Here is a 17,488-nt window from a genome sequence, read left to right on the forward strand (position 1 = left end):
AGGGGGTGCTTACTTGAGAAAACGTGAATTTGAACCAAAATTATAATTTCGCACAACAAATATTTGATAAAAAAAAAAATTTACTTTTTAACATCTTTCACCAAACACCTTTGCGATTTTAAAAAGTAGCGATTTCAAAAATACAATTTTTAAAAATGCACTTATTAAAATTACAATCCTAAACAAACCCTAAGTCATTCCGCAGACATTAGCAAAACAAATTAAGATTGTATTTTTGGGTATGATGTTGCTGTGTACCACCTATTTGATGAGTGTCCCTAAACGTGATAATTATGTCTTCAACTTCAAATGTTGGATGAAATTAACTATAAATAGACAAATTTTACGAGGATTTCTATGGAAGGTTAGTGTTAGAAAATAAATATGTGGGAAATTCGGAAATAAAGAAAGCAAAGCAAAAGGTTTGTATGGAAAATTGCTGAATTCTAGACAATAAAGCGAATATTAATCAATCATTTAGATAAATATTGCCTCCCACTTCTACAATATAAGGATAAAGTATAAGATAAAAATAAAAGAAAAGTTAAAATTTTCAAATTGAAGAAAAACTTTAATTTTCATGAAATAATTTCAAAGGTTAGCAATTTAATATATGTTATTATGAGATGCCTCATAGTTGTCATATTGCATAGATGATAGATAGTCATATATTTGAGAATATTTTATAGTGAGAGATTGTATTTGACAGAATTCAAGAGATACAAGAATGAGGTTGATGAAAATTTTCAAGTGTTAAGATCCAAATTTTGAAAATTCACAAACATTTGCAAGCTTAAGGTTAACATAAAGTGTTTCTTATTAACTCAACAAGGCTAGAAAATGCTTCTTACAAGCATAAAACAATTCATGCCGGTAAGAATATGCATATTTATCATTTATCAAAGATAGTCATGCTTGCAAAATTATTAATTACTTTAATGTTTCATGTGCGATTACTTACTTTGCACGTAAATTTTTAGTCAAAACTTCTTTTGTTATCTTAACTTCGCCTGTGTATGGGCTCCAAGGGATAGCTCAACTGGTTGGAAATTATACCTTATAAAGCGGAGGTCACTAATTTGAATCATTTCTCCCCTCATTTTGTGTGGATATGTCAAAAAAAAAAAAAAAAAACAAAACAAAACAAAAACAAAACAAAACTCCGCCTTTGTATGCAAATGTTTCCATAATATTAGTTAAGTCCCCAAAACATTAAAACCGAATGCTTAAAATCCTAAAATTATGCACTCTGACCTAACTATCCAAACCATGTTCAAATGGGTGTCTTTAGTGGGGGGGGGGGGGGGAGATGACAATTTCACTCCCTAAATGCCAAGATTATTTAACTTTCCACAATTATACATGTCTATTGCTTTGGTATGTAACTTCGTATTTAAAATGAAAGTTCATTTTTAAGGATGATTTTATAGACACGTAACTTTTGAATACAGTTATGACACATGACATAGTATGAAATTAAGTTTAAGATAGGTTAATTTGCTTTTATTTTACATAAACGCGTGTGTGCACACATATGCTAGAATGACTATATGCATCTACATATTTATTTATTTATGTAGGTTTGGATTCCACGCAAAAAAATTCTGCTTCCCCCCCCTAAAAATTCACATAAGTCAATTCGCCTTGTTGGAACAGACATCTGTACCCCACGTTTGAACGTCAATGGCACATATTGTCTTCTACAATTTTTCACCTCCCAAACCCTCTGGGGCATCAAAGAAGCTCCATTTTTTTCAAAATCCATCTTCCATCTAGCCCTCACACCTTTCCTGCACATCGTAAGAGCTTAGCCACGACTTATTTTAAATCCCACAATTCATTTGACCCTATTATTTTACCAAAGGTTTAAGCTTTGTTAAGAAAAATCTAAACTTTCAAACAAAGGTCCTTAATTCCTTTCTCCATTTCTACATACCCAATCCAAGAGCAATGAAATGACCCCTCATACGCATGAGAAGTTACGAAATCGTCACAAAAACAAGATCAAATGTTTAGATTTCTCACATTCAAGTCTTTCTAGCTCTTCCTTAGCCTCTCCAATGTAAAAGTCTCCTCATTTCTCCTTTTCTCTCTCTCTCTCTCTCTTCTAGGGTTTTTTTGGATGAGTGAATGAGGCTAGGAGGCTAGGAGGAAGGTGGTTAGGGATTTTAAACCTTAGGCCCAAGTTTTTCATCATTTGGACGTATCTAATTTGCACGCATGACGTTCTTGTTCGAACGGTATTCAAAATTATTTAAAATATGGTGTCCTACGTGGCATATTCAAATGGTGTATGTTAAAATGGGTTGTCTCGTTCTAACAAGTTGCGTCGTCCAAACACAGTTTGGGTCGTTCGAACGTGGCACCTGATTCAAAAAGAGAAATGCTAAAGGTACCAAAACTTTTACCAAGAGGTAGGTACTAAAATAAAGTGGAGCTTATTCAAGGAAAATGTTATAAATACTAATTTTTTTACTAAGGGTCCGTTTGGGAGCGCATTTTTAAAAAAATAATCTGTGTGTTTTAAACCGAATCGCAATTTTGGAGTGTTTGGGATTGTGATTTTAAAAATGCAAATTTTAAAATCGTGGAAAAATCCGCGATTTCTTCAAGTTGACTAAGGGTATTTATTTGAAAAAGTTCAAATTTAAAGCAAAATCACAATTTCGCTTAAAATAATATTTGGCGCAATATTTACCTATTTGGTTATGAAACCGCAATTATATGCTAATGTTATCCAAACACTCAATTGATAAAAAAATACTTTTTAACATGTTTTACCAAACGCCTATGCGATTTTAAAAAGTAGCAATTTCAAAAACGCAATTTTTAAAAATGCAATTTTTAAAATCTCACTTATTAAAATCGCACTCCCAAACGGGCCCTAAGAGATGAATACCAAAATGATGTGGAGTTTATTCATTAGTACCCATTGCATTTTTTTTTTTAAATTAATTATTTTGATCATCTCCAATGAATAAGCTCAACATCATTTTGGTACCCGTTTCTTAGTAAAAATGTTGGCACCCATAGCATTTATCTATCAAATATGCCCTTACGGTGTCTTTTTTTTCTTTGACATATCCGCACAAGGGGAGAGAAAAGGGAGAGTTAGGGAGATTCGATTTAGTGACTTCCGCTTTAAGAGACGTGGTTTCCAGCTAATTAAGCTATCCCTTGAGGACCCTTACGGTTTCTTCTTATGCTCGTTGTATTAACATTTTTTTTTTCATAAGATGAAAAAAAGGAAATTGGAAACCAAGTAAGACTTGTTCTTCTGAATGAGATCATGCTTGTACAAAGTTTAGTTAAAAGGTAGTATGGTTAGGTTTTCATTAGGCAAGGAGCTTCTCTACAAGGATAGAACACATAACAAATTGGGTGAACCTAACGCCCTTCAGATACCCATTTGTTTACATAAACAAACGAAATCAACCCCGAAACAAAGCAAATTATGTGGTTATTTTATATTATGTAGGACCCTTGAATAGTATATATATGGATAAATCTTATTATATAATGAACATTACACTATTTATTTATCTTATACTAAAAAATCTAAAATTCTGTTCAACAAATTTAACCATATGATATTGTCGTCCAACTCATGTATAATCTCGACAGAGGCAGCCATTTTATGGGCCACGCCACTTTCTTTAGAAAACAATAATAATAATAATTGATGCCCACCCAAACTCATGGAGCGTAAAGGCACCACCCTTCACAATTTTGATAAGAAAATGTGCTCATTGTAATTGTCTTATCAAAAAAAGTTCTGAATTCTTTAAGATAATTTATAAGTGGTTAGATAAATATTAGAGCATGTGTTTGATTTATGCAATACAAATCTTTATGTTTGATCAGTGTAAATTACGTTGGATCTCACTAATGTTTTGACGGGGGCTGGATAGAGTTATGATTCAACCGAACTTAATGGAGCACCTTGCGTTCCTACCGTTTAAACCCATTCTGTTATTTGTTTCCAGTGAACATGTACTATTATGGTTGTCTCTTCTACCTTTGTTAATTAGAAAAAAAAGGGAAAAAAATGTTCACAACTTTTTGATAATCTCATATTTTGATAAGATGAAATGATTCCAAATAATAATGAATATATGAACAACATTAATTTCTTTTTCTTTTTTTCTAAAATAAAAAGAAAAGAAAAGAAAAACTATGGGCATAGGGTTTCATTTTTTTTCTACCTTGTTTGCACTAGGATTTTCTATTAACTTTCGATTTTCTTTTTTCTTCTTCTCTACGTGAATATATATAAGAAAACAAATCATGCAAAGAGGCGAAAAAAAGAAGGAACAAAAAAAAAAAAACTCATGCAAAGAGGCCTTCTCTAAACAATTTTAACACAGTTTATTCTAATCTTTACAAAATTTTAGCTGCTAGTAAGAACTTATAACGAGCATACATATGTATGTTTGTTAATTTGTTTGGGAATTGGGATGGTAATTTTTTTATTTATTTTTTAAAATTTAAAAATGGCATAAATGTAGGAATTCTTTTTGTACTATTAAGGTTTTGAGTTGGTTGATACTATTTTTAACAAACATTAATACGTGTTTTTGGCATTATGTTGATAGGACAAAAATTTCTTAAAATCTTAGTTGTAGGAAAATTTTTCTAATTCAGTCTATAAAGTATCATGTATCTCTTAGAGCATTCCTAATGGAAGAGCTAAATATTACTTTTATCTAAAATAACTTTTTAAATGTTTAAAAAACCTCCTACATTGGATTAGCCAAAAGAAAATGTAAAATAGATATTTGATTAGGAGAGCTAAAACAAAAGATAAATGTAGCAGCACTTTTCAAGGGAGTTATTTTATTTTTCATTGTTTCTCTTACCTATTTTCTCTTTTTCCCAAATATTTTTCTACTTTTTCTCTGCATGTTCTATTTTTTCTAAAACTTTTCTCATTTTTCCTCTCACATGTTCTTTTTTTCCCAAAACTTTTATTGCTTTTAATAATATTTTAATAGAATAGATAGAAATATAGCTAATCGGATGTAGAGACATTTAAAAATGGCTTAGCTAAATTAGATAAAAATGAATTTTGAAAAGTCATTTTATATAAAAATATGGCTCATCTATTGAGAATGCTCTTAATATGTAAAAAATACATATTTTTAAAATAGTATTAATAAAGAAAAATTTGTACTTCTCACATGTTCAAAGACACGTAGCAATTTTAGAGATTGAGAGAAATTTCTGTTCATATTGATATGATTTATCAAATTAAAGAACTGATATAATTTTTCTATAAATTTTGTACCGATATTTCTAAAAGTGTCATTGTGTTTCTTTTATTTATTTATTTTTTTAATAAATGTTATCAGGAAAAGATTAAAAAAAAAAAAAAAAAAAGGTTTTCCACGTACTAAATGATGCCAGTTTTAGAGACCGTTAGATTGAAAAATTATAGGAAGATAAAACGTTGGGAAGAAGACGCGGGTGAGCAGCGCGTGGAGAGAGGAAGCGGTGGGGCTTCCATGAAAAGTTTTGGTTGCGGATGGATGATTCTTTCCTCGTCTACTACTCCACCGTCCGTGCCTTGCTTCCCTTACATCACCACATTTCCAAAAGTCTCCGTCGGATAGACCGCACAGAAGCCGATACACGAAGAAACGAACACACAAATTTATACATATATCTAAAAGCACAAATACGGCTATTAAATCATTATTATAATTCCCTCTCTCTCTCTCTCTCTCTTTCTCTCTCCTTAAATTGCCGGAGAAGGTTCTGTTCCTGTTCTTCTTGCCACATCTCTACCGCAGAGAGACTCTCTCTGTCTCTCTGTCTCTCTCTCTCTCTCTCTCTCTTGAGTCGCGCTTTCTCGAGGTTCGTTTGCAATCTGAATTCCACTCCGTTTTTTTTTTTTTTTTTTTTTTTTGTGTGTCCTCGGGATTTTGATTTTCAGCACTTGTTTATTTTGTTGCTCATATTTCTGTGATTATGATTCTAGGCTTCTAGCGGTGCTTTCTCGGCAACGAGATGAAGCGGTTTGAAGCTTAGAGTGCGTTATATCGTAGGAATCATAGCCAATTGCGCCTGAGAGTTTTTGTAATTCGGAAAATTAGGGTTTTTCGAGGTTCGTTTTCTAGGCTCAATTTCTTATCTGCTTGTTTATTTAGTGTTTGAACTGCTTGATTTTCGTTCTGGAAGAATTCGGTGATGCAGTTACTTGTTTACGCTCAATTTCGTTGCTCTTGTTTCTGTTTTTCTGATCCTTTAGCGATGTTTTTCGGCAGCTATTTGTAGCGAATTGGAGGTTGTAGGATAGGAATGATAGCCAATTGGAGTGTCTTGTAATTCAGAGATTATGGTTATTGATATTGCTGTTTGTGCTTTATTCTAGTGTTCGTCCGCGCAATTTTTTTGTATTATGCAGGATTTGCTTTATATGCTGATTCTATGTATATTTCTGTTCACTTAATTGAATTCTGCGCATTGTATTTTATGCATCAATTGCTTTATTTGCTGGTACTGTTTGTTTCTTTTTCTTTTTTAACTCAATTTTTTGGATCAAGTCAGGCTTTATGCTCAATTTTTGTTTCTAATATGATTATTGTACCAAATTGCAGGCAATTGAGCTGAATATGGAGAAATTAGCAATTTTTATGTTCTCTAATAGTATTTGTTGCTCTTGTTTCTATTTGTACTTTTCTATCAATGTTTCTTACCAGTGATTTGAAGTTGGGAGACATTTAGTGTGGAAATTATTGCAAATTGAACCTGAGAGAGTTCTAATTCAGGATTTGTGGTTATCCACGAGTAGGTGAAAGCATGCTATATGGTTTTCAAAAAGGAAGCAGGCTTTCCCATGGAGGAGTATCTAGCAAAACTAAAGCATCTCCTAGGGTTGCTTTTCTATGTGTACTCAAGCTTGGGATAAACATCTAACAATGGACAATCTTAGGAAAGGGAATATAGTGCCTGTGTGGTGGTGTTGTATCTGCAAGAGCAGTGAAGAATTAGTAAATCATCTTCTCCTTCATTGTTACGCTGGTTGAGATTTACTTTAAGTCATCTTTTCTCTCTTTGGAGTGACATGGCGTATGCCTAAGTATGTGGGTTGAGCTATTGGTTTGTTGGAATGGTAGGTTCTACTTGTGTAGGATCGGTATGATTAGGATGGTATTCCACCTGTTTTATGTCGTGTTTCATGGACAGAGAGGTATTCTCATAGTTTTGAGGATCAGGAGATTTCTATGCTGGGTTTAAGTTGATGTGTCCGAGATTTTTATACGATTGGATTGCCACAACTGATTATTTAATGCTCACATCTTTGATCTCTTAAATTTTAGAACATAGGTTCCATTTTCTCCTTTCTCTCAATACATCCCGTGTGCTAGGGTTGCGATCCTTTTTGCACTTTTCTTAATGAACTTGTACTTTACAAAAGGAAAAAAAAAAAAACTGAGGTCATCAATAGGGTCGCATGTGTTATACCCTGGTATTATAATATATGCATTTGGTAACTTATAAATTGCTTGTGTGTTTTTACTGGTTTTGTTGCTAAAGCTTCATAATAAAGAATTCAGGTGTAACGTTGAGTTTTTGCTTTCCTTTTTTTGTCTCTAATATGATCACTGCAGAGTTATACAAAAACAAATTGATACAGAATTTTGTGAAATCTGGAGCTTTTATCATTTTTAGTAGTCTATTGGAATTATGTTTCTTCTTTGGTTTCTTTGGATAATTTGTTCAACTTTTCAGATTATTGCTTTTGATTTGTGATTTATAGGACTGTTGGGGATGGGTAATAAGCTTGGGAGGAGAAGACAAGTGGTAGATGAGAAGTACACCAGACCGCAAGGACTGTACAATCATAAGGATGTAGATCATAAGAAGCTTCGGAAGCTAATACTAGAATCTAAGCTTGCTCCATGCTTTCCTGGAGACGAAGAATGCAGTTGCGATCATGAAGAGTGTCCTATTTGCTTTCTGGTTAGAAAATTAAAGTTTAATGTCTCTATGCTCTAGTTTTGCAGACTATGTAAATAGTTGTTTTTCAGATGGCTTTTTGGGATCCGGGAAACAGAAAACTTAAGATTTCACTAATTTTTTATTTGGATCTATAAGTGATTGCTCCAAAAATCCATAGCCGCTAAATGTATTTATTCATTTTCTGTTCTTTAATTAGTGTTATTTACTTTTGGTATGCACTGGAGTTCTATATGTTACTTTTCTAATTATCCTTTCGCTTTTCTTTTTCCTCGATTAGTATTATCCGAGTCTTAACCGGTCACGATGTTGCTTGAAAAGCATCTGCACAGGTGATTATTCAGCAATTGTCACAAATGATAAGTGCAGTTACTAGAATATGCATGTGATTTGACTTGTCTTCTTTGAATCAGAGTGTTTTCTACAGATGAAAGTTCCCAATTCAACTCGTCCTACACAGTATCCTTCATAATCAATAAATGCCTCTTTCTGTTTCAGTTCCTATTCTATTGTATTACTTAACAGTTGTGAGGTGTCCTTTCTGCAAAACTGCAAATTATGCTGTGGAGTATCGAGGTGTGAAAACGAAGGAAGAAAAGGGCTTGGAGCAGATTGTAAGACTTGATTTGCACCACTCAACTTCATTATATTTTGGTTTTATTCCTCTGGTATTGTTGCTTACAGAATTGGTTTTGAATGTCACTTGTATGATTTGAAACTATGAAGGAAGAGCAACGCGTTATAGAAGCAAAAATTAGGATCCAGCAGCAGGAACTTCAGGATGAAGAAGAGAGAATGCTGAAAAGGCAAGAAGTTAGCTGTTCAAGTGCAAATATGGCACCTGTGGAGGTTGAATATTGCTCAGTAGCAGGTATCTTTTCGACTCTTTGCTTTGTATCTTAAGGTTCAATATATTGTGATTAGATAATTAGTATGTTTATTTTCTTTTCCATTCTTTGCAGTTCCATCTTCTAGGTCTCCTGTTGAAAGTGAGGAAATTGTTGCTTCTTTGGACTCATCTCCTTCCCCAATGATTAGAGCACCTCCACTCCCGCCCCCACCGCCACTTCCTAGGACAAACCGGTATGCAGTGTTCTTGGTTGGAACAATGTCACATTCTGTGTTTGTATGGTATTTGCTTTCCTTATATTGTTCTTCTAATTAATAAATAAATAATTAAATGAATATGTCAATGAAAAAAAATAGAGAGGGGAATTTGACACTGCCTAGTGCAAAAAAATGTCTGAAATAACACTATTTCCTTCCCCATGATTCAAAATAGTTGACTGTTCTTGTTATTATGATTTAATAATGTTTCATAGTTTTAGACAGTCGTATCAAGTGTCCTTGTCAGAGAATGATAGTTTTTTTAAGATCTAATGTACTTGCATCTGGATACAAATGAAAGATTGTTGTGTATGAGAATAGTGATCAAGTGGGGGCGGTCTGCATGCGTATGGATTTCAATTGGAGGTTGAAAGAGATGGTGTAAGGGCTGGAAAGGTGTCCTATTAGTGGAAATAAATGAGAGCCGAGAAGTGATAAAACTGTGGCATAATATGATGCCATTAGAAAGTCTATGCTTTCTGGGAAAAAAAGTAATAGCATGTTTGGCAGCATACTAGTTCACATCTTTTTTAAGGAAAATTTGAAAAAGATGAGTTTAGAGGTGTCAATTGTCGCTGCCGATACATTTTATTCTTAGTTGTAACTGGTAGAACACTTGTATGACTTGAAAAGTACAAGCTGATGTTCCCATAGGACTGATCCCTTAGAAATTCGTCTCAATGAGGAGCCTTATGCTTGACTTTGAATAGCTGAAGTGAAAACTTATGCTTTTTCTTAAATGGAAGACTTCAGATTGTGTAACAAGTTTAATAAGACTACCTCTCTTCTTGGGTTTTTTGGGTTGGGTCTTCTTGGGTTTTGTCTTTGGGTTTTAAGTTGGGCTGTCTATGTATACTTTCTTGTGCAGTTAAAGGCGCATTGCGCTTTTTTTGATATATACAATATTACTTATAAAAAAAAAAAAAGATAAGACTACCTCTGCAATGATTTGCTTGTTTCTCAGATTGCGTGATCTGTAATCTGGTGGTAGACTTTAAAGAACAGTGATGCATAAGTTTCATCTTGTTTTTTCCCTTTTTACTGTGTTATATCATGCATAATGGAATGCAACCTAATAGGATATATGTTTTTGGGCAAAAGGGGCAATGACTGTAACATCATGATTACCTACCTGAATACAACAACAAATGTGTCCTTATAAATGTGATCTCATTTTATGTTTGATATTTGGGGTTTTCTGAACAGTAGGACTTGCCACTAAGTAATGAAAATACAAACTAGCTGTGAAGTTACTTTAAACTAGAAGTTTCAAATAAATAGGGACTTGAAATACAAAGCACTACCTTGCATATTTTAGTTGTAAAAAGAGGACGTTGAAGGAGTTTAAGTCCTCTTTATTTTATACTTTTTATATTTGGGCAGCTGCGTTTGTAGATTCCTCGGTGCATAGTTTTCATGATTTTCTTGTTTTTTTTTTCTTCTTCTAGCTAGGTAATTTTATTAAATACTTTTTGTGTACTTAGGTTGCACTTTTCGCTTTTAATGATATTTGAACTATATATATATATAAAGGCTTTACATAAACAGCTTTCTCTCTCTCTAGAAATCTCCTAGATCTATCTATTTCCTTTCTAGCGGAGGCGCGTTTCCGCTAGACTCTAGTTTGGTATCCTGGGATGCATTTGCTTTGGATAGAATGGAGCAAAGATTTGTTGTGGAAGCTAAAGCGTTCTCCTTTTTGGTGAAAGCAGGCAAGCCAGAGTTGCGCTTGGAAGAAAAGAGAAAAGGGTTTGCTGGCTCCTTTTCTCTCGGCCTCTAGTGCTCTGATTGGCTGGCGGATATGGTGGAGGAGGCACTGAAGTCTCAAGGGACAAAGGTCTTTGCCAAATTGTTTCGGGAGGATGAGATGATTTTGAAGATCCATAAGGGCTGCTACAAGGCCGGTTGGTTCTTAGTGGCTGAGGTCTTTGCTAAGGGTGGTCGGAAAGGGATGATTTGGCTCCCTAAGGGCCGTGAAGGTTGGGGTTGGGGCCGCTTTGTGGATGAGTTGCGAAAATTGTTGGTGGTTCTCGCAGCTAAGACGAAGGGTTTCGGGGTATTCTGACTGTTTCTTCTAATTGGACCTATGTGGTTATGCTTTCCAAGGATTTTGGTGGTGTGAAGCCAGGTGGTGATCAGATTTCGACGGGGAGCTGTTCTGAGTTGGTTAAGGGTGGTGAGGGGACTCGGGGGGGCAGCGATTCAGTGATGAAGTTGATTAGGGCTTTGCGCTCGTGGGAGGCGTATCTGGAAAATCTTAGGGTTGACGTGGTGAGGGGACACAGGGGGGCGGCAATTCAGCGACGAAGTTGATTAGGGCTTTGCGTCGTGGGAGGCGTATCTGGAAAATCTTAGGGCTGACGTGGTTTGGGTTCTCTCTATCGGGCTGGGCTTTAAGCCCAAGTCATGGTTTAAGGGATCTAGGGTCCCTAGCTATCGGAAGAAGTTTCGTGAGAAGCTTGGGTCAATCCTGGACCGGGTTTGTTCTAGGATGGGCCTGGCCCGAGGCCCAAACTTCTTGTTGGGTTTAGACTGAGAGTGGGACGCAAGTCCGCTTTTGGGCCTTGTGTGACGCCTTGATTTGGGTCTTCGATTTCTGGTGCGGATCTTGGGTCTGCCTTGTCGGCGGTGCTTGTTTCTCCCCTACCGAGGAATAATCCGGTGACTCCTTTGGTCACCGACGCAGTGACTCTTACTTCAGACTCTGGGTCAATGTTGGATCACTCCGTTGAGTTTACTAAGGCTTCAATGGTTTCTTCGGCGAGCTCCACGAGCATGGCGACTGCGGACCCAAATCAGGGTCTGGAGCTTTCTGATTCGTCGAGGGCGCTTGCTGGGGCAATTCCTTCCCCAGAGCATGTTTTCGATCAGCCTTCTTGGAAGATTTAGAATTCTCCATCTTCGTGGACGGCTTTTTTGCATGACATGGGTTCTTGTCACATCAGAGGTGAGGCTGGTACCAGAGGTGATGCGGTCAAAGTTGGGCTGCATGGGTTTGTTTCGGATTCCAGTTCGCAGAGGTCTAACAGTACAACTGGGCTGTGCTCCACTGACATATATGTGGTTAACGGTCTGACCAAATCCCAAAAAATGGCAGATTGAGTGGATGAGGGAAAAGTTATAGGACAGTGATGAGTTAGAGGACGAAGATCATTTGGGGCTTTTAATGAACATGGAAGAGGATTTTCGGTGGGAAAATAAGGTGGCTCGCGAGGAGGGGCGGTTGGAGGGCGATGAGGAGGAGGATCGAAAGGTAGCGTGGCTGAATGAGGTGAAAGAGGATCTTAGTATAACGATCGGGTGGCCTGGGACTAAGGGCAAGACTATTACGTTGTAGTGCCTTGGTCTAGGTGTTCTTGTGGGGTTGCTTGTGGGCTAGTTTGGTTTTGTAATTTGGGGGAGCTTTGTGTGAGCAGGGGTAGTTTCGGAAGTGCCCTGGTCTCTTCAGGTTCTTGGATTTTTTTGTTTGGGTTTTTTTGTGGGCTTTCGCTGGTTTCCTTTGTATACTCTTTGTGTACTTAGCGATGCTTCCGCTTTTTGATATATAGAACAATTACTTATCAAAAAAACTATTTTAGATGTAAAAAATCTATGGAAGTATGGAAGGAGAAAAAGATTTACTTGAACCAGTAGTAAGGCTTGGATTCAAATTGTCAATTGAGCATAATAAGCCACTCATCAAGATAAGTACTTCTAAGGCAGGTAAATTTTCTGGTCATTTTTATTGATAAAAAATGCTTATTTTCAGAAGAGATTCTAAGACTCTTAATGACTTTAATATGATACGTGCTGAAGACTGTGGAGTAGCCAGGATCCCTTCCCTTGTGTAGTTGAACCTTTGAGTGACCTCTCCATTTAAAGGGAAATCACTACCACTTGGCTATTAAACCTTGGTGTTATTTTATTTCAAGTGTTTGAATGAGTTTAATTATTGCTGTGGTCTTCAATATAGTTCTTAGAGGGACGGAAGAGATAGATTACTGTGGATGTGAAGTGATGGGGGTTGAATGATATTTGGGTTTTGATTGATTAATAGCAAAGTTATGCCTCAATGGATGGATTGCTGAGCCCATAAATAGTATATGAATTTCTTTGTCGGATGTTTTGTAATTGTTTAATTGTTTAAAGAACATTGTATATGATGTGATCCTGTTAGAAATAAAATGAAAGAAGTGAAATTCAAACATGTTATCTAGAATGGGGATTTGACATTTACCTTTGTTGGTTTTGACCCCATATGCAATTATGCTTGTTGCGCCCAATGCTGTATAAAATCTCTGATAAAAAGTTGCATTTAAGGTACTTTTGAATATTAGTTGGCACTTCTAGAATCAAGTGAACATGAGTGCATGTGTGTTACATGCTTGGTGTGATTATTACAAGTTTTAGTTTCATTTTGCTGCACAGTAATTTGATTTTTTAGGCATGGTTTTATGGATATGCCACATCATAATTTGTTGTTTAGCTTGTTTATTTGAGACTGCCAAATCTGCATACAGTGGTACTGGTTTATTTAATGTTGCGAATTCTTATTTTTGGATGAATAATTTTCATGGCATCTTTTAATTTATGTTTCAAATAATGGAATTGCAGGGACGATGATTTTGACGTGGATCTTGAGGACATAATGGTCATGGAAGCAATTTGGCTTTCCATTCAGGTAGATTAATTAACTCATGATTTATATTTGAAAGAATTTTGGCTTAATTTTTTTTTAATTAAGTAAATAATATGTTAATGTAAAAAGAGACAACCAAGTGCACAGGATATGAACAAGAGAGTCCCTTAAAAGGATTACATTAGTAAAATCAGAAAGCCAAGAAAATCAAGGAAATAATTGGAATCTGTTTCAATCTTGTGCTCTGAGAGATATGGAAACCTATTCTTTAGTAACTGTTTGTATGGAGAGTGCGGTACAAATGGAAATGCTGTTTGGTTTTGGACTATTTGAGTGTTCTTATTTTAAGATAAATAAGAAAAATTTAGTTCTTCTACAAGGACCTGGTAATTGCTGCAATTTTCAATTGGCTCTAAGAATTGATTTCTTGCACATGATACTATTGAGAAGTTCATGTACAATAAAAAGTTATGATCTGTGACTTTGACTTGAGGTTTTTCTGTTTCGTTTGTGTCAATGTGTTGCAATTGTACTTGTGTCTTATGTGTTTCATTAAAGAGTTATTGCCTCTTAACTTTGTGAAGTGCCCTCGTGCAGAATGGTCTATGCACAACCAGAATGGGGGGTAGACAATTTGGCATTACATTTTGGATCAGCTGTTATTTTTTCCTTGGTAAATTGCTGAGTTTATGGTCAAGTGGAATAGGCTTCCGAGTAATGTGGTCTCTGCAAAAAGTTTGTTGGATGATTGTGATTAAGACAATTGTGGCCTGCCATAAAAGAAAAATAAATAATGAAAGCCATTCGTGAGGTGTTTGTTACCCAAAGCTGTTGGCTTTTATTCGAAGTTTATCCCTCTGCAAAGGATGCTAGATTTTGGTGGGGACATGTCTCTACACAAGCAGAATATGATTTTTAAATCATGTGGCATAAATTTTTTGATCTTGTTACATATGCTAGATTCAGTTCTTGAATGATCTCAGCCATCAATATAAACCGAGTGTTCCCCCCATTCTTGTTGCATATAAGGATGCCTATAAAAAAGAAAAAAAAAAAGAAAAGCATTCGCTGTGGTAGATTGATGCGGTTGGAAACTGGTGATTATACATGGGATTCCTAAAATACCTTGAGGTGCTCTTTCTGTGTTGGAGGGTGGTTTTTACAACTACAAAATAATCGCATATGTATAACATACAGTACATATCTTAACAAATACATTGATCCAAGGTCTAGCACTTTGAACTCTTCAAAAAATAAAATTCATCAAATTTTATGTCCTATTTTTTTCTCTTTCCTTTTTTGGCGAAACTAGAACTCCATTTTACCACATTTTACCTGTTACTATTCCAGTGTAAAAGATGTACACCTTTCCATTTTTTGGTGGTCGCCTTATGCTTTTTAATGATATTTCGATTACTTATAAGAAAAAAATGTTTTGGTGGTTTGATGAATGTGTTCAAGTACTTTTAGGTTCTAAGGGTGATGCTTTTGTTAGTTGTCTTTTTCTGTAATTGTGACTTTTAAATTTGATAGGTAACATTTTCTGGCAGACAACACAAGAACTTAAATCAATATAAATCATGTATCAAGTAATTATTGAAATTATGACGCCATCTTACCCTGTGGCAGCCAGCATTCAGTTTGTGCATTCAAACACTTATTTAATAATTGGTGAACCGCTGATTTTAAAAGCTGGATATTGTTGTTTTATTTTCTTGACTTATTAGACCATGCAAACTCGGGGTTTTGACCTTTTTTCTTGTGAGTCAGGAATATGCTCCCCCAAAGTTTCTGCATGTGAGACACAAACATGCTTTGTGTTTCTATGAGGTGCCCTTCTATGTATTGTCTAATTGGTCCCTTTATTCTTTTTGACAATTAGTAATAGTTTGATGTTTATGCTTTCTTGCTTCAGTCTAATCTTCTTATCAGTGAGTTTGACTGGCTTTTCCATTCGTGGAGTGAGCATATTTAGTGCTGAATGAAAACTTAATATTTCTATCTTGAGGGTTGGGTTAGCTTGGGAGCCAAGAAGAGTAGTAAACCTTTATCCTTGTTAGAAAGGGTTGAGCGGTAGTCTTCTGAGTGGAGCAGTGTGGAAGATGCTTCTGTCCTATCTTTTGTGGTGTCTTTAGTAGGAAAGAAATGACATAAGTTTTGAAGACCGTGAGAGGCCAATGGTGAAACTAAAGTCTTCCTTATTCAAAATTTTATACCACTGGACAACTGCTTTAGATCTTAATTTGCTTAGTTTTCAAGATTTTCTTGACTTGTTTTCTCTTTCTAGCTAGGTGTTTCTCTTGTATACTCTATGTGTACTTGGGATGTGTCTTTTGTGCTTTTCAATCATATTTCGATTACTTATAAAAAATATATGTTCTTCTGAGTGGAAGCCATTGTATTTACTTTTGAACTGATATTTCTCTTAATTTTAAGTTGGTAATTTGACTTTTGTAGTGTTTCTCATTTACTCAAGCTGGTCCATAATTCTTTTGAATTTTGCTGAAATGATTTTTGCAGGAGAACAGCAGACAAAGAAATCCGGTGTATAGTGATGTTCTTTCTGAGCAATATGCCCTTGATCACAATGCCTCACCTGCCATGGGTCCACCAGCTGGATCATCCTCTTCCCCATCTGGTGGTCTTGCTTGTGCCATAGCGGCCCTTGCAGAGCGTCAGCAAATCCCCGACAGAAATATTTCAGCTCCTCAAGCTGGCAGGTTTTACAACAGGGTGGATGGAGATATTGAAAATTACCCACCTGCAGATAGAGCCACTGAGTCATCAACTGATGGTAGGATGACAATGGCAAAGGATGACAGAGAATGTTACGGGGACCGTGGATCAGATGTGGCTGAAGCCGGCACCAGCTACGCGAGCTCTGATGGCACAGAAGACGCTGCTGCATTGCCACTGCCGGATGAAATCGATGACAGCCTTCAAAATGTCCCAGAGCCCATTATTCCCGAGAGTTTCGAGGAACAGATGATGCTGGCTATGGCGGTTTCTTTAGCCGAAGCTCGAGCTATTGCTAGCGGACCTGGCGTTTCCTGGCAGTAGTAATAGGTGTAGCTACTAGTGATAGTGTTTCTGTTACAGATAGCGCTGGCCATGGCTGTTTAGCTAGCTGAGTCTTGATCGAGTGCCCATGCCCAAGGAGCTGCATGAAACTTGCTCGGGGTTCAAGGTAGTGATGATTCTCTTCCCCCCTTTACTCTTTTATCTTTCTATATGCAGATGTGAATGGAAAATGGATTCTTCTAGGGAATGAAAAGCATGTTGGCTTATGCTATTAAAGTGATTCATATACCCCTCCTTTTTGGGTCTTGTATTTTTCCTGTTAGCCGACATTGACAATCGGAGAAACTGGAGAATTAGGACCCTGGTGGGAATTGATTTGCATGTTAAAAAGATTCTAAAGAGGATCAACGCTATAAAGATATACAGCCACCTTATTCATATTTCTGGTGTATCTAACAAGAATCTTAACAGTTTGGTCGCCCTGGGTAAAATTGCAGTACTGGAATTATATGGAGTGTAATATGACTGTTGGAGTAAAAAAAAAAAAAAAAAACTATTAAAATATATTGAGTGTAATATGATTGGAAAGAATAAAGAAATCTTTCAACAAGAATATTTAAGTAAAATAGTAAGAGTTAATAGTTAAAATGATGAGGCTAACGTAATTTGAAAAAATTTGGTAGAATAAATTTGATAAGGTGGATTTGATGTGAATGCTCTGAAATAGGCGGCTGGACACTTCCTCATGATTCTTACCATTGCGTGCTTAATTTCTCAATT

At 35.9% G+C, this 17,488-nt stretch overlaps 1 protein-coding gene across 3 annotated transcripts; it reads left to right on the plus strand.

Annotated features, from left to right (window-relative positions):
* Positions 1–5,470: 5,470 nt before the first annotated feature.
* Positions 5,471–17,146, plus strand: LOC132173869 (E3 ubiquitin-protein ligase DA2L). Of its 3 annotated transcripts, XM_059585528.2 has the most exons (11): positions 5,471–5,856; positions 5,981–6,106; positions 7,763–7,965; positions 8,243–8,294; positions 8,376–8,421; positions 8,495–8,576; positions 8,689–8,833; positions 8,925–9,045; positions 13,663–13,729; positions 15,458–15,517; positions 16,208–17,146. In XM_059585528.2, the coding sequence occupies exons 3-11, from the start codon at positions 7,774–7,776 to the stop codon at positions 16,745–16,747; spliced, it is 1,305 nt and encodes a 434-aa protein (XP_059441511.2). In that variant the 5' UTR covers positions 5,471–5,856; positions 5,981–6,106; positions 7,763–7,773; the 3' UTR covers positions 16,748–17,146. The 3 variants fall into 3 exon arrangements, with proteins under 3 accessions (XP_059441511.2, XP_059441512.2, XP_059441513.1); XM_059585529.2 differs by lacking the exon at positions 5,981–6,106; XM_059585530.2 differs by lacking the exon at positions 15,458–15,517 and having other exon boundaries at positions 5,473–5,856.
* Positions 17,147–17,488: the final 342 nt, after the last annotated feature.

Source organism: Corylus avellana, chromosome 3 (assembly GCF_965113065.1).
Source record: "Corylus avellana chromosome 3, dhCorAvel1.hap1.2, whole genome shotgun sequence".
NCBI classification, from domain to species: domain Eukaryota; kingdom Viridiplantae; phylum Streptophyta; class Magnoliopsida; order Fagales; family Betulaceae; genus Corylus; species Corylus avellana.

Coding starts and splice junctions, on each gene's coding strand:
- LOC132173869 (XM_059585528.2), top strand. CDS start 7,774: ATGGGTAATAAGCTTGGGAGGAGAAGACAAGTGGTAGATGAGAAGTAC. Junction 8,295..8,375: donor CTTGAAAAGCATCTGCACAG/GTGATTATTCAG, acceptor TCTTTGAATCAG/AGTGTTTTCTACAGATGAAA. Junction 8,834..8,924: donor TGAATATTGCTCAGTAGCAG/GTATCTTTTCGA, acceptor CATTCTTTGCAG/TTCCATCTTCTAGGTCTCCT.